Raw genomic sequence first — 21,639 nt, 5'->3', positions numbered from 1 at the left:
AGCTGCACACTCAGAAGCTGGACTACAAACATGACCAGCACTTCGTACTTGACAATTTTCACAACAACTATCACTAGCACTAAATAAAACAATGAGATAAATACAAAAGCAGGAAGACAGCTACATGCATTACCTGCACCTTGCTGTTGATATTAACTCACATGTTGTAGCATTACAACATCGATCAACCATATCACAAGCAGTTTGATCATTACTACCACAATCACAGCGTTCACCTTCTTCTCTAAGTTGATTACCACAAAATGAACCATCACCTAGAAGGAAAGGAGGGAGGAAGGAATAGGAAGTGAGAGAAAGGAGGAAGGAAGGAAGGGAGTGAGTGAGAGGGGAAAAAAAGGAGGGAGAGAGGATAGTAGAGCAGTAAATTAACAAGATACTTATGACATAGTTCTTACTCCTAAAGCAGCTGGATTTTAGTTGTTAAGACAGAGTATATAGAATTTATAGAAAAGGTGAAAATCTATCATTGTTTCTTTTTGAGTACCATCAGTAGCTCTGGGATACATAATGTAATTACCATTACTAGAACCAGGAGAACACGTAGGATTACCCTCGGGATCATGCTGTGGAACTAATGGAAGTGGTTAGAAGGATAGATAATAAACAAAGAGATAGACAAAAACTTACTGAAGATCCAAAGTTATGTCCAAATTCATGTGCTACAGTATAGTCACAACACCTCTAGGTTGTCTAGAACCATAAGTTAAGATAGGTCACAATAGCTGTGTTAAGACTTCGTTTAGTCCCACAGACAAAGATACCCTTCCCTCACAAATACCTCCACTGGAACCTCCAGGAGGTTGAGCTACCCAAGCTAGTCCTAACACGCCACCACTAAAATCCCTGTTAAGGATAAAGATAACAGTATTCATAACTCTAACACCACACCCATCAATAATGAGAATTAAACTTACCTATATGTTAGCAACAAAGATAAGCAATAAGATGTATGGTCATTTGTGACCAACGATCGAGAAAATTTTCTACAGTAATACTGACGAACTAAACAGTCACCATAAGAGTTAGAATTTAAAAACTTCTGTTTTTACAAGTTGAGGTGTTATAGTATCCATCGTGCCATCACTATTAAAATCGTTTCTTGATAAATACTTTGAACAATAGCAAATACTGATGTCACCTCAGTAACAGCAGATGCTTCATTGTTACTAGCAATATTAGACAAAAACAAGTGATCAACAGCCACAAATATTTGAACAATATCGTCCCCCACTAACAGTGTCTGCTCGTTTCTCAAGATGGCGTCGATTACGCTGTTTAAACATCTCTGAGAGAGTGTGGGCATATTCTTCATCAGATAATGGTTGTCGAGGTCTTGATACAGGTTTAGCTGTTGCTTGGATGCTTGCAGTTTATCTAACAGAGCCTTTTTTAACGCACAAGTTGCATTTTGTCCAGGTAAGTTGAAGATGATGTCTTTAGGGGAGTATATGATGGAGAGTGTATGTTTGTGGGTGTGGCTTGTTTATTGAAGAATTTGTGTGCATATTCAATATGATAATGGTCATCGCCATCTTCAGTGAAAATGTCTCCCATCAAAGACACCATTTTGTATGTGACCATGAATCTTTGAAGATAATTGACCTGGGAGACAGAGACAGACAGACAAGCAGAGAGAACAGACAGAGAAGAAGAAAAAGAGACCAAAACATGAGGTCACATTGATGTCATCAGATGATATGATCATTATAATAACATCATTACATAATATTACATAAAAGCTGGTTGTACCTTGTAATTTGCCTCTGTAAAAGGAGGCGGGGTTCATATTGAGAGGGCTTAATGCCTTCATCTGTATGGACTAAAAACTGAGCATTTGGAGCAAAAACGTCTTGACTAGGCCAGAGTTCAAGAGAAAAGGTTCTGAGAGAGAGAGAAAAGTGAAAGAGAGAGATGACAATATCCACATATCTACACAAACTATGCTAATATTAAGTTCAAAATACAAATGATATCATTCCAAATCATTCCTTACAAATTTCTTAGTGTAAAAAACATAGCAGATGTCAACAACAACTTATCAGTAGCCCTATCAGTCTATCACACACTACTACTCTCATATTACACACAGCCATAATTGCTCTATTTCTAATATGTGACCTAACTACCATATAAGGTAAGAGATATTAAACTATATCATTAAACATGACAACGTGATAATTACTGAACTATGAGAGCTAGCACCTTTCATGGAGGAAGGAATACTCTGACTGTATGACTGTTAAAGGGAGTGACTATAAATACATATGGTCTGCACATGACAACACAAGTTATACATATAGTTGCTAAGCAACGTTACATACTTTTAGAGGTGTTATAGTGAGTTTAAGAGCAATCAAAAAAGTGATAATAAGTATGAATTAGTACATAGTGACTAATTATTGGCACTAATTGGTTAGTATTCCACTCCTACTCCAACAGGAGATGACAGTGCCATACAACTGTCATTCTAATATCCTATTACATGCTTAGCTTGCCTTATGAAACCATATTATGTACTTTAAAAATTCATGACTATGTGATTACATCAATTAAAACTGACAGCCAGATGCACAAACAAACAGGATACACAACTAAACACCCAAAAACTACAACCACCTCCAAATCTAAGAGAGACACCAGCACCACAGGTTGTAAGGAATATGATCATAATTATTATAGTGTACTAATCTCTAACCACATCCTAATATGTCTAGTACTATAACATAGTCTAGTGTTTTAGTTCATACCTATTTAGAGCATAAAAAGTGATGTATATTTTTTTCTCATGGGATTTTAGAGTATTCAGATCAGAGCGTTTCAATCTCTCATGGTGTGCTTGTATTGTTTCTTTCTGTGTTGTAATTTAGTCCTTCATAATGACGTATACGATCTGTTAGTGGAGTATCTGTGGAAGTGGAAGGGAGGGAAAGATATCACTAATAGTTAGCTATTGTATCCTAGGTCACTGTAATAAGTACTGATGTTCAGTAGTTTAGAGCTTACTAATGGTAGCTATCCTATGTCATTGTCGTAAGTATTGATGTTCACTAGTCTAGAACTTACTAATGGTACCTATCCTAGGTCACTGTGGTAAGTATTGATGTTCATAAGTTTATAGAACTTATTAGCACTAATGGCAGGCATCCTAGGTCACTGTGGTAAGTACTGATGTTCACTAGTCTAGAGCTTAGCATCCTAGGTCACTGTAATAAGTACTGATGTTCAGTAGTTTAGAGCTTACTAATGGTAGCTATCCTATGTCATTGTCGTAAGTATTGATGTTCACTAGTCTAGAACTTACTAATGGTACCTATCCTAGGTCACTGTGGTAAGTATTGATGTTCATAAGTATAGAAACTTATTAGCACTAATGGCAGGCATCCTAGGTCACTGTGGTAAGTACTGATGTTCACTAGTCTAGAGCTTACTAATGGTAGCATCCTAGGTCACTGTAATAAGTACTGATGTTCAGTAGTATAGAACTTACTAATGGTAACTATTCCTATGTCATTGTGGTAAGTACTGATGTTCACTAGTCTAGAGCTTACTAATGGTAGCTGTCCTAGGTCACTGTAGTAAGTACTGACGTTCAATAATCTAGAGCTTGCTAACAGTCACTGTGGTAAGTAATGATGTTCACTAGTCCTAGTAGTAGCTACCTATAATTGCTGCCTACGATACATTAAAGGTAGTTATTTCAATCATACTTACTGTTTTCAGCGATTGAGGTCCAAACATATCAAACCGAGAGAGAACAATAAAGACCATTTTAGCTGCAACAAAGCCATCCGCAGAGTTAGTCAAGCCTTCGAAGTCTCACAGTTTCCTATTTTATAACAAAATAAATGTCTGTTTAATTAGAACAATATCACAAATTTATGGTAACAATTATTGTTCTTTTTTAGCGATGCTAACGAATCACTTAGACACTGCAACAGTCCAGTATGCTGACTATCTTTTAATAATTCCTTGTATCTAACCTAAAAAGATAGAGCTATATCATCAAATAATTATAATAATTAACATACCATGACATCAGAATGACATCGTCCTAACAGAATCAAACATTTCACAACTAATGATAATATTTCTGTACATCTAAATAATAGTTATTATAACAATGGATTATAAGAAAATTTTTGTTTACATATCTATGTATAGAAGTTTATGCAACACATTTTACCAAGTTTGAAAGTAACAGTATTTTGTACGTAAGCCATTTAGTTTTTTTAGTTATAATATATAAATTATGTTTGTATACATAAACATTTTTGTGTTGTTATATAATATGATCATTACATATACTAGCACAAGAATACAATAGTTACCAAAAACAGAGTGATGTGGGTCACAGGATGTATTAGTATATACTGTATAGCGGGCGTTTTTTCGGGGGAGGGGGAGAAATTTTTATGGTTGAGAAAACAAACAACAAAATATTTTCATATGAAAGTTTATTAGGTGCAATGAGCTACGCCCATTAATGCGTACAACAATATCATGGAGGTTGCCAGTTTCTCTCTGGCACTCAAGTTGTTCTCTAAATTTAGCATCCCAGATCCCTTTGTACTGGTAGTAGCCTCGTATATGGCTTGAATTTCGAAGTATGTCATTTGTACACCACGTGTATAAGGGATGTGGTTTAGACTAGATGGCTCGACCACGAAATTCTTACCACGAAACCAACAAAATGTTTGACATCCACGAAAAATTTTGCCCCCCCCCCCAAAAAAAAAGCTGCTATACAGTAACAACTAACCTGATTTATCTGGTATAGTGGAGTTGTCAGGACCAAAGATCTGAAACAAGTTTCAATAATGATTTCAAAATGGAATCAGAGTAATGTGGAATTCTAGATGTTAATAAATAACACTTAACAATGATCCATTCATCCATCTAGCGCCATCAGTTGATCTATCAATAGAATCATCCATCCATACTATTCATATAACCACTCATTCATCCATCCATTCTACTAACCTAGGCCACGTCCATTTCATTAAACAACACAAAGTCTTAAGACAAGTCATTCTTGTTACCTCTCCACAATAATCAGGATATTCCATGTAATCAAACAATACTGACAATAAGGACTTCAAATATCGTACAGTAAATATACCCATCAATTCAATATAAGGGGGACACATGACTAACATAGGCCTACAGGATAACAAATATGTCATGCTATGGAATATACCATAATTGTTCTAATTATTAGGACATTACTAACTTTTCGAACTGCTAACTTAGACTCAGTTTGCATTGAGTGGAGAAAATATTGTAAAAACTTCATCAATTATATTAGGCTAATAAATAAAATAATAAATATGATAATAAATAACAACTTTATATAAGCTAAAAATACCTTTCTAGGGCTATCTACCTTTCTTGGCATAGGTCCTACTATAACAGGAAGTAGGTGCATTAAACAAGGATGAATTGAAGTAATAATATCAACTTCATTGATATAAAGAAGTGGTTTAAAGCCTAAAAGAAAGAAAATTAGATTCAGAAGGAAAAATGGTGTGTAGATGTACATCAAATATGACACATCTGCTCTACCATATAATCGTAGTTCAGCTTGCATTCTAGGAGTAGAAGAGAGAGAGAGAGAGAGAAGAGGTAATCAAAGCAATCCTACTTACTCATATACTTACAGTATTTCTAATAAGATGAGTCATTCCAGATACTCCCAACACTTTATGATAACTCTGCAACAAAAATATACAAAATCCATGTAATATTTAAGCCACACCCACTTCATGATCGTCCACTAACATTAATAATGGAGGAAGAAATGACTCCAAATATTCACCAACATGAGGATGCTAGATAACAAGTAAAGAACTCTGAGATAATAAGTAAAGAATCTATCCTTTAGTAGAAAGAAAATAATACTCTATAATTATTATGACTACATAAGTTAATGTGTCTTGGTAGACACACCCAACTAATTACATATTGCTATGGTAACATATGTAATCCATTACCTTTAAAGTTTCAAAGACCATAGTAAAGCATGTTTAGCATTAGGATGTGCCTTCCACTTGACCTCTTTGTAATTTTAATTTCAGATCAGCTAATAAATCTTTTATGACTCCATTTGGAAATAATTGTGATTTTGTGTGATCAGTTTCAGTTATTGACTGGTCTATGTGTTGTTGCTGTGGTAACAGTTTGGTCTCATCATCCACTGGTAAATAAGGGGAGGGGTTAGGTGGATGTGAACGCTCAAATTTATTTAACCAAGCTAAAAGTTCCAGAAGAGAGAACGACAGTACAAATCTTTTAGTATTATAGATAATTAAGGCTGAGAGAGAGAGAGAGAGAGAGAGAGAGGAGAGAGAGAGAGCAACAAGTACATATAAATATTAACAACTACACTTTACTTTTGCTATCTGTTGTGATTCCTTGTTAGTCCAGTAATGTAAAACCGGTATGACAAGTTATAGTCGATATCAAGTGTGGAATTAGTGGTTTAACTAACTGTTTCAATTCTGTAGAATTCAAACAATCAACATGACTTTCTTTACTTTGTTGTTCTTTATGATCTGTGACTGTCATGTGACTATTTAATTGATTGAGTAAATCTTTGAGAATCCACAAAGTTTTACATAGTTAGAAATAATATCAGTAGAATTACAAGAAAATAATGGAATAAATATTAAAAATATTTAATTAAGGACCTTTCTCTTCTCTTGTGAGCGTCAGCATTCACTTCTAAAGACATTAAAGTATCTTTAATCTTGATGACTAAACTATCAACAGCCTATCTATTCCACGTGGGTGAGGTCGGGTACACCCATTTCGCAAACTGCCACGCCTTCCACGTGGTATAAGGAGAAATGGCTACAGCAGATATTGATGATACTCTTACTGATGAAAGGGCTGCTTTAGCTGGTCAGCCCAAGAAACATGACCATGAACAGGCAGTTCATCTTGACAAAGTAACAGATTACGTAGAAGAGCAAGAGATATTCGGTGATGTTGGGAAAGTTAGTCCATCGAGTACTTATAATGGAATAATTACTGGTTATTAATATTAGGCTGTATCTGAAATAAGTAGTGATTTATTAAAAGATAAATCACTCAAAGACCAGAGAGACAAAGAACTTGCTAAAGTAGTTATCAGAAAAGAAGATGTTGAATTAATTGTAAGTAAATATTATTATATCTTTTATAAATTGCAGGATCTATGTTTATTAAGTAGACATTGAACTTTATTATGCACTCTCTCCATGTATTGTTATATAGACTCGTGAACTGGAAATTCCGAAGTCGGTGGCCGAGAGAAGTCTTCGTGAACATATGGGTGATGTAGTATAGCATTACATAGTCTAACTGACTGAAGAAATAATAATTTTAATTTTTACAATTATAAAGTTTTCGTTTTTTGTTTGCACTCACTGTATTACAATATTATCAATTCTATGTAGTAATATCATATCAATATTGTTATGATACTCAATGTGGGAGTGATCAGTTAACATAAGTCACCTGATCTAGCAGCAGCACACTGCATGAATTGCTAACTAAGAGAATATGGATCTGGTGGCAAAGAAATCAGCCACAGAGATTGAAATTGACGTCTATTCAAGATACTAACAAGCAAGAGGACATTTGGGATTGAGTATATTTTTCTGGAAGATGCAAATGAGCCTGATCTTCTACTTGGGAAACATTTGTATTGATATCAGGAAATACTAACTCATTTTCCCAACATAATGATCTGTCTCCTTCATTAACAACTACCCAAGAAGAAACTCCATTACCCATTGCAAGCCGAAGAAAATGGTGGCAAAGACAGTCAAAACTAGTAAAGAAGACAGTTCAAAATTACAACTCCACGAGTAATGCAGGATCTGATAGCCCAGTTGAGGAAACCATGATGTATCGGCATCTGCAAATAGTAGAAATGAAGGAATTAGGAAAACTCATAGCGAAACTAGTTCAGGCCAATTAGAACTCTTTCTTCAATGGTTATACATCCCATCACAAGTCTCTGATTGTTATGTTGAATGGTTAGAAAAGACAGTGGGACTATTTGGTCAATCTGGAGTTGGTAAGACGACTTTTCTGCAGACCTTTCCTCAACTTCACATAGAAACGCCATCATAACTCCATAGAGGACTAGTGAGATCACAGTAGAAAGATATGGTGTTATGATACAAAGGTACACATGAAACTCAATCTAGTTGTAATAAATGACCCACAGAAAGAAGATCTTTTATGAACTATCTCATTCCCTCTCCTATCTTGATTCTATCATCATTATGTGTGATGTTACTGATAAATATAGTATGGAGAGCATCAAAGGAGCTGTACCTCTTTTAAATCTCCTCCAAATGCCATACCAGCTATTGTGTTTGTGAACAAGAGAGAATCTTTCTGATGATTGTCGTGATTTCTCTAACTCTCAGCTATTAGATGTCGTAGTTAAATGTCCGTATAAAGTCAACAAGTGTTTTGAGATATCTGCAAACAATAGAATGCATTGTTTTGAATCAATCAGTTGAATATTTGTCCAGATTTATTAATTGATCAACATTACAAAAATTGTATTAGTGAAAGAATTAGACCAAAATGAAATATGCTTCAAAGGCAGTCGTAATGTGTTTGTATGTAACAATCACTTTTCACATTCAATGTATTGCAAATAATGTATAAATCTTATTTTATTGTTCTCCTGTATTGTCATCCTTCTCAGTTATGATAAGTGTTCTATAAACCAGCTATAGTAATTAATAAGAAATGGCAGCTAAGCAACCACTCCTCCCTCTCAAACAATTCCTTCTTCCTAATGTCATACTACTGGAAAAGTATTAACAGAGGAACTTGATTGGTAGAAAACTTATGTGAAGTCATTGAAAGAAGTTATATGGAGACACCGGTAGTTGGAAAGAGAATGTATGATATCTTCTCTTATATACACTGCTGACTCAGCTACTAATATGAAACATTTTGAAGAACGTGTGCTCAACTGTCTCATATTTGTCACCCCAATATTGTACAATTCCTTGGTCTTTATTACCAGCCTGAAGTCACAATACCTTTAGTTTTCCAGAGTTGTTGCCATTCTCTCTACACAGTGTTTAGAGAAACACCCCCACTGTCCTATTTTGACTGATGTTACAAACTCAATATTCTCTTGTTGACATTGCTCATGGCTTATTATATCTGCACAATTTTGATCCACCTATAATTCATGGTGTCTTACAGCTGATAGTGTCTTACTGACACAGTACTAAGAGCTAAGATTGACGATGTAATGCATGACTTCACAGTTTCACCACTCACCTTTAGTAATATGGGACATAAAGTCATGTCATATATATCACCTGAAGCTCAAATAGATTCTTTTGAGGTCACTAATAAAACTGATGTCTTTTCATTTGTAATCTCATTTTACATATAGTAACTCATCAATGGCCTTTATCATCTCCTCATTTGAAAGTGATACTCATCGTACACTGACAGAGAGACGTAAAGAAGACTAGAAAGAAGACAACATTGCTTAAGCAAGGCAGTGTCCAATAAATTTCTCTATGTACGCTAGCTAAGAAATGTCTTGGTAACTTTCCTGAAGATCGTCCATGTACTACTGAACTAGTTGAGGACATTGGAATATAGAGTTTTTCCCAATCTGTCAGCCAATCTTCAAAGGAGCATCTTCAAACAGGCTCTATTAGTGAAAATGCACCGAGTCTATATTAGATCTTGTTAGTTGCTATTGAGAAAAGAATTCAGCAACTGAGAAATGGAAAGAGATGAATTGTTACACAAAGCTTAAAGGCATCGACAGATGTTAAAATGAAGAGCAGTCATATTTGACAGAACAAGAGTTGAAGTTGTCCCTACAGTTATGTCTTCCATAAAATATCATCAGAGGATTCCTTGCTAATTTTAAATAGTTGAGAAAGATGACAAACTGATTGCGAGAGAAAACCAAAGTATTGTTAGACTATGAATTCTCAGAACCAGACCTAGCAGAGCCAACTGATAAAAATCAAACTAATGAACTACATGGAATATATGGTAGATTCTTCATCTCATAAGCATATTGGACACTCTACAAGTAGCAATATTAATTAACCAAGATCACCACAAGAATCTGATTCAGAAATGTATTGAGAGCAGAAGAGTCCTCTATTACACTTTCCGTTAAGATGCTACAACCGATAATGGTATTCAATTGTTAGATCTACCTGATGGACAAATAAGAATGTGTGAAAAGGAATTCCCACACTGACTATGTATGTATTGAACCAGACTTAGCAGAAGACAAAAATAAAATTGACTCCCAGCTGATATTTCTGGAACAAAAGCAGATGACACTGTTGATGGGCACTCTTCACAAATTATAAGTAATGCTATTAATAAATAACATCCAACATCAAAACGTCGTCCCAACAAATGTATACTAAGTCAGCAACCTATAATACACATCCTAATGATTTGCTACACTTTGATTTGCTCTACGGAGACATTACTATGAGGTAGTAGTGCTTGGGTGGGATAGTTGGTAAGACATGTTATTGTTATTAGAGTAACAGAGAATTATTTTTTGCTGTTACTGAAAGCTACCATGTGGAGCAGATGCTTTTGATATACAAAACAAAGAACAGCAGTGTACTGTGAGAGTAATCATGTGGGATATAGCAATACCAAATTACCATCCTGATGAAACCTCTTCTCCCATTCTATGTTCAGGAGACCATATGAGTGATTGTTATTTGTAATATTACACAAAAATACTCTCCTTATAGCTAAAGAATTGAAAAAGGATTGATAACCATATCAAGCTGTAACCCCAGTCTCCTTCTAGTCAATCAGATTGAATCTTCCTTCTGAACAGCATGAATTAACATATACTGACATTGATGAAGTAGTGAAAGAGTGCAACTTTGCATGCTGTGTTTAAAATATCTTGTAAAGAGAACATATTACTGCAAAGAATCAATCGAGAAGTTTAATTGACCCTATTTTACACATTCCATCAAAGACCTTCACAGTCTCCATCAAGTACAATTGAAAACAACACAGTTACCAATATCACAAAGCTGTTTTTTAATGTATATTGATTATTTCCAGTTTGGATTCTGTAAAAAAAGGGTGTTATGGTACACTTGACCATTAGTATGATGTAAAAATATAAATAGATTATTAACAATATTTACAACAATTAACTATTACCAATAATTATTAATGATGAGATCAAGCCAAAATAATGATAAATTACAATTGATATGAAGAATGAAAATTAAATTGATACAAAAAATTGCAAAAATGATTATGAACCTGAAAAAAGTACTGCTGTCTCGGTGATAAGAAAAGATGGTGGCTGGTTTCACTCAGAAAGTTGCTTCTGCATCTTCATAGTAGAGCTAAGAAAGTAAGTGTTATTAAACTATGGTATCTGTTAATCTATCAACTGTCATTCATCTTGCCATACATTCTATTTATCTTAACTTACTCCATTATCCAACTCTTCGTCATAAAAGATGATGCACTCTCTTCATCTCTTCAGGCCACACACTCATCTAATAACAGTCCTTTCGTAAACAGTGATTTCTCTAAAGAGTTAAGTCGATCTTCTACCTTAGATGTGATCAGCATGAAGTCTTTTCCATCTAACAATTGTATACAACACAATTAATATAAAGAGATCAATTGATATTACTTTACTTTATCCATTAGGTATTCTCTGATGTGACTCCAGTTCATCTATTTTCGTTACTAAACTTCTATATTATTCTGTCTTAGTTGTTTATAATTCTGGTTTTAGTTTGTCTAACTGGTTTTGTTGTGTTTTCTGGTTCTTTTTTGCTGCTTCAATGTCTTGTAGAGCTTTGTCACGTTCCTATGGTGACATGTCATTGATAGGTCATGTGATTATGTAACACTTACAGATGTTAGTTTTTTGTATTTTGTGAGTAGTTCAGTATTATTGGGTCCACCCCCTCGTTTAAGTCGGACAACGCTGGATTGCTATTTGGGCAAATAGATCAGATAGAATAAGAGGGACACATAACATATTCATACCATAGATGTAGGCGGAGTGAATGTGAGGAGGTGTGGCTGCTCCCTGCAAATAAATAATATAATAAATAAATGTTATAAATATAATTTCATATATAAACAATTATGTCATCATGATGCTAATTTATAATTCCCCCGCACTCACACAGCTGTTAATTCTCTTTTCAAACGTAAATAACATTGTCTTCAAAGTTTTTAACTTCTGTACCATACGACGATTAATCCTCAGCATCAATAAGAACCGCACCTTCTAACTCATTGAGACCCACACAGCTAATTCTTCCTCTCTTACTTGGCTGTCTCCGCCCTCCTTTTTGTCCCATTTGAGAATTTGGTGTGCTAGTTACTTGACCAGAACGAATTAACGGAGTTCTAACTGGATTTGATAACATGTGTAAAGGACAAGCTGAATTAGTTTCAGTGGATTGATAAACATGGTAAATGGACAGATTGAAAGTTCCATGTTCAACATGGTATTGAAAGTTTCATGGTAAATGGACAGGCTGAATATAGTTCAATGGATTGATAACATGGTAAATGGACAGGGATGAATTAGTTCAATGGATTGATAACATGGTAAATGGACAAATTGAATTAAAAGATCAGTGACCAATCAAAAAGGTTCTTCAGTTCATACCTTCCCATTCTCTCCTACCGTGGATCACTGATTCTGAGACCCCTGGAGTCTACGTGGTGTTATATCATAGCTTGTTTCTTTTTGTCTCAGTTCTTTGTCTTCATCTTCTTAGCAATACCAACAGTCTATGATAAAAAAATATACCAATGATGAATAGAATCTAAAGTAATGAATGAAGCTTCAATAAAACATGAGGTGCTGCTTATACAGACCTTTCGGAATAAGGGGTGCTCCGGCCACTTGAGGGTGTGGAGCTACGACTGCCATGAGATGTTTGTCGTTGAATTGATGTGACTTTATGGACATCAGCTCTGAACGAGGTCGTGATGGTCCTCTAGCCTAGAGAAGAAAGACGAGAGGAGAGAAGAAAGAGAGGGTGAGAAGGGAGTAAGAGCAAGGGCAGCAAAGATATTTGGCAATGTTAAAGCAAACATTCCATAATACCACAATAATGTCATTACATCATTAAACAGATGGTGTTCAAAACTATAATCATGTTTATTCAGCATCATGCAGACCACACCCACCTCATTTTGCTTGTAAGTGAAGCAGCTGATGATGGTCTATTGTTTTTCATCACTCTGATTTCGTTTCATAGGTGGACGGAGTTTTGAACTCCCTCTTTAGTGGGTGATGTAATAGTTTGAACAGAAATCTATAAATAGAGACAAAGATTATCATAGATTGTATAAAAAAATTCCTAGGGGAATGAACTATAAACCACACCACTCAAAAAATTGTGATAATATGGTCCCTTGAGTACACAGTTGTCTCTTTGATCCTATTGATCTCACAGGGAATACGTTGTTATCACTACACAGTGTTTGTAAATCAAGCAATATAGAAATTGTTTAACAGCTGTGTCAACACAATTTAAACTAACCAACAAGTAGTTAATAACAGTTAACATGTTTGCACTAGGTATTCAATGCATTTACCTTGTCTAATAGGAGATCGTTTGAGTTCTTATGATAGGAACCCCTCTATGAGTTTGTATCATTACTAACCACACTCCCTGAACTCTCCAATTGGCTCAGTTCTGATGCTAACTGATTCCAAATCAGGAGAACCTTCGTGAAATGAAAATGGTCTTTTCCCCACGCCCCCGTGAGAACTAGCTGGAAGAGCGACGTGGAATTATTACCACTTTCAGTACGTCTCATAGGAACACTCCCTACAGTAGAATTCAATTACTTTCAACACCTCCATCAGTTTGGTCTGAAGATTTTCCTTGATTTTTGAACTTGCGTTGAATTTCCCATTGACTGAGTCCTTCCATGTTTTACAGGCTGTGGTGACCTCTCTTGGGAAGGTCTAGTATTAACAGTAGCTCGTCTGTTTCCAGCTGATGATGGCCGATTGACGCCATATTTATCTTTTGAAGAAAAGAGCTACTTGCATGTATCACCTCGTCGTCTAAATGTGGGGCTCTCTTTACTTGAAGTCTTCTCATGGAGTTCATTTTTACGGATGAAGTTCCAATGTGACTGACTTGTACTCGAGTTGAGTCACCAGAACTAGTGGAATAGTCATGTGAGCTGAAAATGACCCAACTTGATTCTTGTATCAGATAAGGAGATGCCGATCGGCTGTTTGGATTAGCAGTGAGATCCACCGTGTTGACTGGACCATGAGCGGATGTAATAACCAGAAGCAACTTGTAACAAGTTATCATCTTCAACATAATCAAACACTTCGTTTAGTTCTTTTTGAACAATAGGTGCCTTGTGTCCTAGCAATTTTCATGGACTTTGAACGAGGCACTGAAGCTGATGATTTTGGAGATGATTCCTTTGTGGCTCTAATCACTACCAGAAGCTCCATTAACTAAAAATTTCTTAAAAACCAAAACAAATTTTGGTATATTCTACTCTGTCTGCTCGTGTGCCTCCATAATTAACAATTAGTACTAAAATAAGAAGACGTTTCAAAATCCTCTTTCTCTTAATTACAATAGGTCTACCTAAATCGGTGATCTCATTCAGAAGCAATGTTATTGGCACAGGCCATAGCCATTCAAACCACAAAAATGTTCAGTATTTGTTACTGTTATCTATAAATGAAAGGATATTTGTAATCTATAATTTTTTAACACTTGGACATATGCAATTTACTAATAGTGTACTATTATATGATATACACATAATGCATTATATGGTAAAGTATGACTACTAGTAGAGGATGGCTTTCTTAGTATAGGTTACTATAGGTTGGCTACATTGACTGATGACTGAAAAGTTTCCAGGAACCGAGAGGATGTACCTGAATATATAATGACTTGCAACATATTATAATTAATTAATGACTGAAAGTTAACAGGTCATTGAATGAGGGGTTTGGTGAAAACTGTGATATAAATGAATTTACTAAAACATTTCACTGGGGTAGGCACTGATGCTTACTAATGTTAGCTATCGCTAAGTCATTGTAGTAAATATTGATGTTTAGTCTAGAGGTGTACTAATGATAGCTGTCTCTAGGTCACTGTGGTAAGTACTGATGTTTACTACCCTATAACTTACTAATGGTAAGCCATTCTGAATTACTGAGTATGAACTAGTCTTATTAAACAGTAATTATTGGAATGTGATTTCATTGTTATACTATATATATAGTGATATATAGATACTACAGTGTTATGACTAATATGGAATATTAGAAACTAATACTGGAATGCAGTCATATGTATGATATAATACCTATCCATACATTTATAACTACATCATAAAATAGCATCAAATATCATGTTTATATACCTCATCCTGTTTATTGATAAATTGTAGTCTACATCTGGTCTGTTGCCAAGTTCACTTATCACTAAATCATAAATCTAGATATTTATCAGTTCATCAATCAGTGATCCATTTTCACGTTACTCTCATGACTTAATCATATAATTGATGTTAAATTAACTGGATCTATGATTTGATATGCTTTAACTAGCACAGTTATGTGGAACTAAACATCATTATATACACAATGTCCTTTATCAGGACAACATGTCTATTATCTTATCATGATTATTAAAATTACAATAAAAACCATTTTAAAGAATAAAAAACAATCTCCCTCAATATCTTATCATCATTGGTATGAAAGTTATTAAGATATTATCAACTCATAACGGCATAACCCGTTGTAATAGAAAGACTTGCTTAACAGCCAATTGGTTGGAGGACGAAATTCTAACAGAAGTATTAGGCTTCTTACTTGGTCTGAATTAAAGTATAAAGGCGTGGTAATGACGTAACATTATATAGTCACATTCTCACTTTTGCAGTACCTGGTCTCGGCCATCACAGGACGTGACGCACATGGAGACGTGACGCAACCGGTTAATAAAAGTTGAATTCGTACGTAATAAATTATATTTTTAAGTATGTTTCTTATAAACTTTTTTTTTTTCTTAGAAGAACATATGGCGGTTCTAGCTATCTAAACTACCACTAGATATAGATACTAACTCTACTAATATTGTTTAATTAAATAAGTTTTGACTTCATCTTAGAAATAAGACTAAGAGTTCCTCGTGACGTATATCTGTAGTCCAGCAATGGAAACCTCCCCCAAAGAATTAGCATGACGTATAGACACCTACCCTTTAAAATAATGGCATGTAAAATATATCAAAGTAAACACTTAGAAATAGATATAAATACACTAAACAATTATAACTATTTAACTTACCTTATACACTCAATGCCAAGTTTCTCAAACATCTATGAGTGGGTATTTCCTCTTTATCTACAAGTACTCTCTTCTCATCCAGCATGAGTACATCATTGACAACCATTTGAAGACATCCACAAAGGCCATGAGTCTGATATGACAGGCAGAGGTGCAGTAAACAATCTTCCAACCCTATAATACTAAAGAAATATAAAGGATCACACAATAAAAATCGATTGGTTTATTTAACTAACAGGTTATACAGGTTATACAGGTTTTACAGGTTGTATATGTAAAATCTAAACATACAATACTATTATGTAGTAGGAAATTGATAGTTTTCTATCTACATAAAACAGGAGTGTATTAGTAATAAAAACAATATTATACTTACTTTTAGGACAAAATTAGTGTTGTAATTACAACTTGTATAACACAAATAATAGTTAAATCAACCAATTAATTTACACAATAGCTAGATACCCTGCAAGACCTGCTTTTTTAAACATTTCCAGTGGTTGCATGGACGGTCTGGATTGGCAATCACTAAACCAGGTCCTATTATGTTAAATGTGGCATCATATGCATTGGATTAGGATCTTTAAATGATAATATGTGAACTTTATACTTTTCTCCACAGATGTCGCCTCATCCATTCGATACCCATATAATTAGTGACCTATATAAGGAATGCATTGTATTATAGATGTGAATAAAAAAACACACCTGGCTTCTTTGAACAAATATATCACGCCCCAGCACGAATAAAGTCAGCTGCATCAAAGCAGGCTCGAATTCTGTTGTCACAAAACTTTCCCTGTGCAGCCAATTCATGTCGATCTTTCACATTTTGTATTGGATAATCCATATCGTAAAGCTCAGACTCATCAGAGGTTTAGGAGCAGCTGTCCACTTAGCTCCCTGACGAAAGTATTCCTTAATCAATGGCCGATATGCTCTGTATTCAAAAAATCTAGACCGCCAAGCCATTGGTGCCTCAATAAGCTCATCGCAACAACCTATCAGAAAATCACGAGCCATGGCAGCATACAAACTGATGAAGAGAAATCTGGGGTGGTATCTACTTTGCTGTAATCTAAAGCTTCTGGACGACGTACAATCACTCCCTCATGCTGCAAAAATTGCACATCTCTTCCAATTCTTCAGCAGCTTTCTTCAAATGTGCAACTGGGAAAGGTTTCCCACCATTTTTCTGGTAAAATTCCCACCACTTTTTCATAAGTGTAGCCTTCACTTCAATAGTAAAAGGAGGTACATGTGCTCCCTCAATTCGACCGACTATGATTCTTCTAGAGGGTCCCATTCATGTGAGAACACACTGGAGACACAATTTCTGTCCTTCTTTTGGTAGCTTTTCATAATTATTTGATGGTTTCATTATTGCATGATAAGAAGTTTTAGACTGACATCCTCTAATAAAAGCTAAATCCTTAATAATAACAAACAATTCCATAAGCTCATTGCTACATTAACATCATACCCTTAATCTGGAAGACTCTCGACCTCGGCAACCACCACGAAAAATTCTGACAAGTAACATTTTTGAAGAAGGACTACAATGTGAAGTGTAAAGACCAGTCAATCACTTTTACCATGCACTGATGCAGCTGGACTTTGCTAGCAGTTGGCAGTTATGAATATTGATAATTCCTAGTGATGCATGTATATTTATTATGCAACATCACACTGCAGGTTATTAACTATGGTTATAAATACCAACAGTACATGTAAGACATATGACATATAATGAAGTGTGTCACTATACACAACAAAAAACACAAGGTTAAAAACTACCTGCAATGGTGTATCAACTACAACACAAATTGGTTATATTAACCTACATGTAATTGAAAGTGACCACTCCTGGGTAACTTTAACTAAAATGGGTTAATGTAACTAAGTTGGTTGAAGCTACCATGTTGACTGACTGTTACTATAAATAGGCTAGGTAGTTTTCAACACCCAAAATAACAATGTAATCTAGTTATTAAAACAAATTGGTAAAAGGGAGAAAAAAGCAATATTAGTTTACATAACATAGTGTTTTTAGATAAATATAAGTCAAACCATCTGTTAGTTAATGACCATGATAAAACATTATAATCAAATAAATCAGATATTAATGACTGGTGTGAAGAAACAGAAATGACATAGGCATAATGCACTTAAAATAGAATTTTGTCATTTCAACCCTTAATTGTCCTTGTTACCAGAATCTCATCAAGTTGATGTAAGCCAAATATTGAGTTACCACAAAGCCAAAAAACTGGTCTAACTTAGTATGTAAAAAGCCAACTAGAAGCCAAATGTACTCTTGTAGATTATGTCCAATACCTGAATTATGAGGGAGAGGTAGAGACTATTTCAACCTAACTAATTAGGTTAATTAAGTTGAAGTAGTATCTGCTTATAGCTTCAATTGAAGCCATGATTCAACTACTATAGCAAAGTGGTGTAAAAGCAATGTGGTTGTAGATGTAACTATTACTAGTGTAACTCAATAAGCATTGGCTTCATGCTTATTGAGTTACACTAGTATTAGTCTCGTAGCAACTTTGAATTGGGGCTTACATCATATTGATGTAACTGTACAGTTATATCAATATGATGTAAGCCCATTCAAAGTTGCTACGAGACTAATACTAGTGTAACTCAATAAGCATGAAACCAATGCTTATTGAGTACACTGTAGTAATGAAGACCTAGTTAAAATGACAACATGCTTTTTTCAATAAGTACATGATGAAACCCAAAAAAAAAGAAGCATGTCACCACTAATGATTTACATTTAACAATATTAGTTATAACAACCTATTTTGTTAGTTATGATAACTGCATCATATATTAGAATCAAACCTATAAGTGTTACAGTAACCACAGTGCATGAAATTAAAGTAACAGCAATTGTTACCTCAACTACTTATGTCAGATGTTACTTTACTATAAGTGTGGGTTATAATCACCAATACATTTGACAGTTGCTTTAACTATTATTTTCATTGGGTTATTTTAACCCAAGACATGGGTTACCTGAGTTGCAGGTGTTTTGACCCAAACGTTGGGTACTTTTTCTACCCATCACTTTTACTGTGTAGGCAGTTCTAAATTTGGACTACTCAGGATTATTAATTTTATATACTGGAAAATCCAGTACAGTAGTAAGTGTACCTACCTTTCTTAGTTTTCATTGAGGACAAAGACAAAAGAGGGGATAGATAGTGCAGGGAACACCTCTCAGTCAGAGGGGATAACTTTAGTTTGTTCAATGGGTGGATATAGAATGCTAACTATATTCATAATTATGTCTACATCTTTTAAATTTGGTTTATAAGTAACAATACTAACAATTACCATCACATTTTAAAATGGCCACTACAGTATAAATCACTAAGTCTATGGTTGATCTTTCATTGATCTGACATAGTTAAGTCAACTTAAAGCAAAATATAATGATATAAATAAATGCTATATACTATTATTCATCTCACTCATGGTCACTTTCATCAAATTGAATTCAAAAACATAGTCTGGTTTCAAATAATAAAAATATTATTAATCTATTTGGCAGTTAGCTTGCAATTATTCTACTTTATTTGGTTATAACAAACAATTAATAATAATACTTTACGTAAAATGACCAAAATAGTATCAAAATTTAGCAAATCACAAAAAAAATAAGGATCATTTTCATTTGTAATTAAAAGCAAAAAAAAGTACTGTGCATGCAACTTGCCTTAAACGCATTCAATGCCAAGTTTCTCAAACATCTTGTGCGTTTGGTATCTCCTGTTTCTCTACAATCACCCTCTTCTCATCCAACATAATAATATTCATTGACAGCCACCTTGAAGACATCCACATAGGCCAGGAATCGGGTGTGTAGTTGGTTCAGCTGCTTCAACTACTTTCCAGCCTAGAAATATATAATAATAGTGTGTGCTGTTTACAATAAAGGATACAGTGGCAACAAAGTTTGCCTCTTCCGACTAAACTTAAACGGTGTTGCAGCATGGATTCTCAGTTATATAATATAATAAAGTTCAAAAATATTGTTCATTTATCTGTAATCATTACTAGGACTACAATTGATCAGTAAATAGTAGTTAGTATAATCTTCCCATAGGAAATGCATGCAATATGGTGCATGGTAGTAGACATGACCAGTGCATGCTGAGGACATTTGTACCAGGTAACTATCTTGTAATAAGGAAATCTCAGCAAGCTTTTGTGTGCGTGTTTGTCAGTCACATTTAGAAATATACCGTAAACAAACACCAGGGTCCGAATCCAGTACATTCCAAGGGAGGCAAAGGAGGATATAGTGTAAGCAACACTTACAGATTCTCTTGTAGCCTCATATTAAATGTCTATCGTTATAAATTACAGCTGTATGTATTCAATGACAACTCTGCATACATGCATTTCTAGAGATTTTATGCATGACATCGTGTCTCATAAGCTCCCATGATAAGTATTCCCTATATATACCAGCACGATGAAACATATCAATTTGATGACAAGGTCTGTCAGGATTAATTACAGCAAGACAGGACGAATGAGACAAAAAGTGCCATCAATGTGCATAGGCTTTTGGTCCACAAATGAAAGCACATGAATCCTATACTTGTCTCCAAGATGACACTTCATCCATTCAATACCCATGTAATTGGTTACCTATTTAAAAGGAATACAGCAGAATTATGTTAAATAACATACCATGTATTATATCATACCTGACTTCTTTGCACAAAAAGATCTCGACCAGCTCTCATGAACTCTGCTGCATCAAAGCATGGCTCAAAATCGGTGGTGACAAATTTTCCCCTGAGCAGCCAATTTTAAGCGATCTTCTATGCTGCTTATGGGATAGTCCATATCATACAGTTGTTATGATAGGAACACCTCTATGAGTTGTATCATTACTAACACACACTCCGGAAACTCTCCAATTGACTCAGTTCTGATGCTAAACTGATTCAAATCAGGAGAACCTTCATAAATGAAAATGGTCTTTTCCACGCCCACCTTGAGAACTAGCTGAAGAGCGACGTGAATTATTACCACTTTCAGTACGTCTCATAGGCAACACTCCCTACAGTAGAATTCAATGTACTTTCAACACCTCCATCAGTTTTGGTCCTGAAGATTTTCCTGATTTTTGAACTTGTGTTGAATTTCCCCATTGACTGAGTCATTCCATGTTTTACAGGCTGTGGTGACCTCTCTTTGGAAGGTCTGTATTAACAGTAGCT

At 34.8% G+C, this 21,639-nt stretch overlaps 1 protein-coding gene and 2 pseudogenes across 1 annotated transcript; 1 reads left to right on the top strand and 2 right to left on the bottom strand.

Annotated features, from left to right (window-relative positions):
* The first annotated feature begins 6,866 nt into the window (after positions 1–6,866).
* Positions 6,867–7,347, top strand: LOC121392665 (huntingtin-interacting protein K-like). Its single transcript, XM_041523778.1, has 3 exons — positions 6,867–7,016; positions 7,068–7,175; positions 7,276–7,347. The coding sequence occupies exons 1-3, from the start codon at positions 6,867–6,869 to the stop codon at positions 7,345–7,347; spliced, it is 330 nt and encodes a 109-aa protein (XP_041379712.1).
* Positions 7,348–11,544: 4,197 nt separating this feature from the next.
* LOC121392664 lies at positions 11,545–17,746 on the bottom strand (annotated as a pseudogene).
* A 2,400-nt stretch (positions 17,747–20,146) lies between these two features.
* Positions 20,147–21,307, bottom strand: LOC121392663 (annotated as a pseudogene).
* Between the last annotated feature and the right edge of the window lie 332 nt (positions 21,308–21,639).

The sequence above is a fragment of the Gigantopelta aegis genome, unplaced genomic scaffold (genome assembly GCF_016097555.1).
Source record: "Gigantopelta aegis isolate Gae_Host unplaced genomic scaffold, Gae_host_genome ctg4258_pilon_pilon, whole genome shotgun sequence".
Lineage (NCBI taxonomy): Eukaryota > Metazoa > Mollusca > Gastropoda > Neomphalida > Peltospiridae > Gigantopelta > Gigantopelta aegis.
The sequence above is the reverse complement of the archived record's forward strand: the minus strand, read 5'-3'. Positions and strand labels throughout refer to the sequence as shown.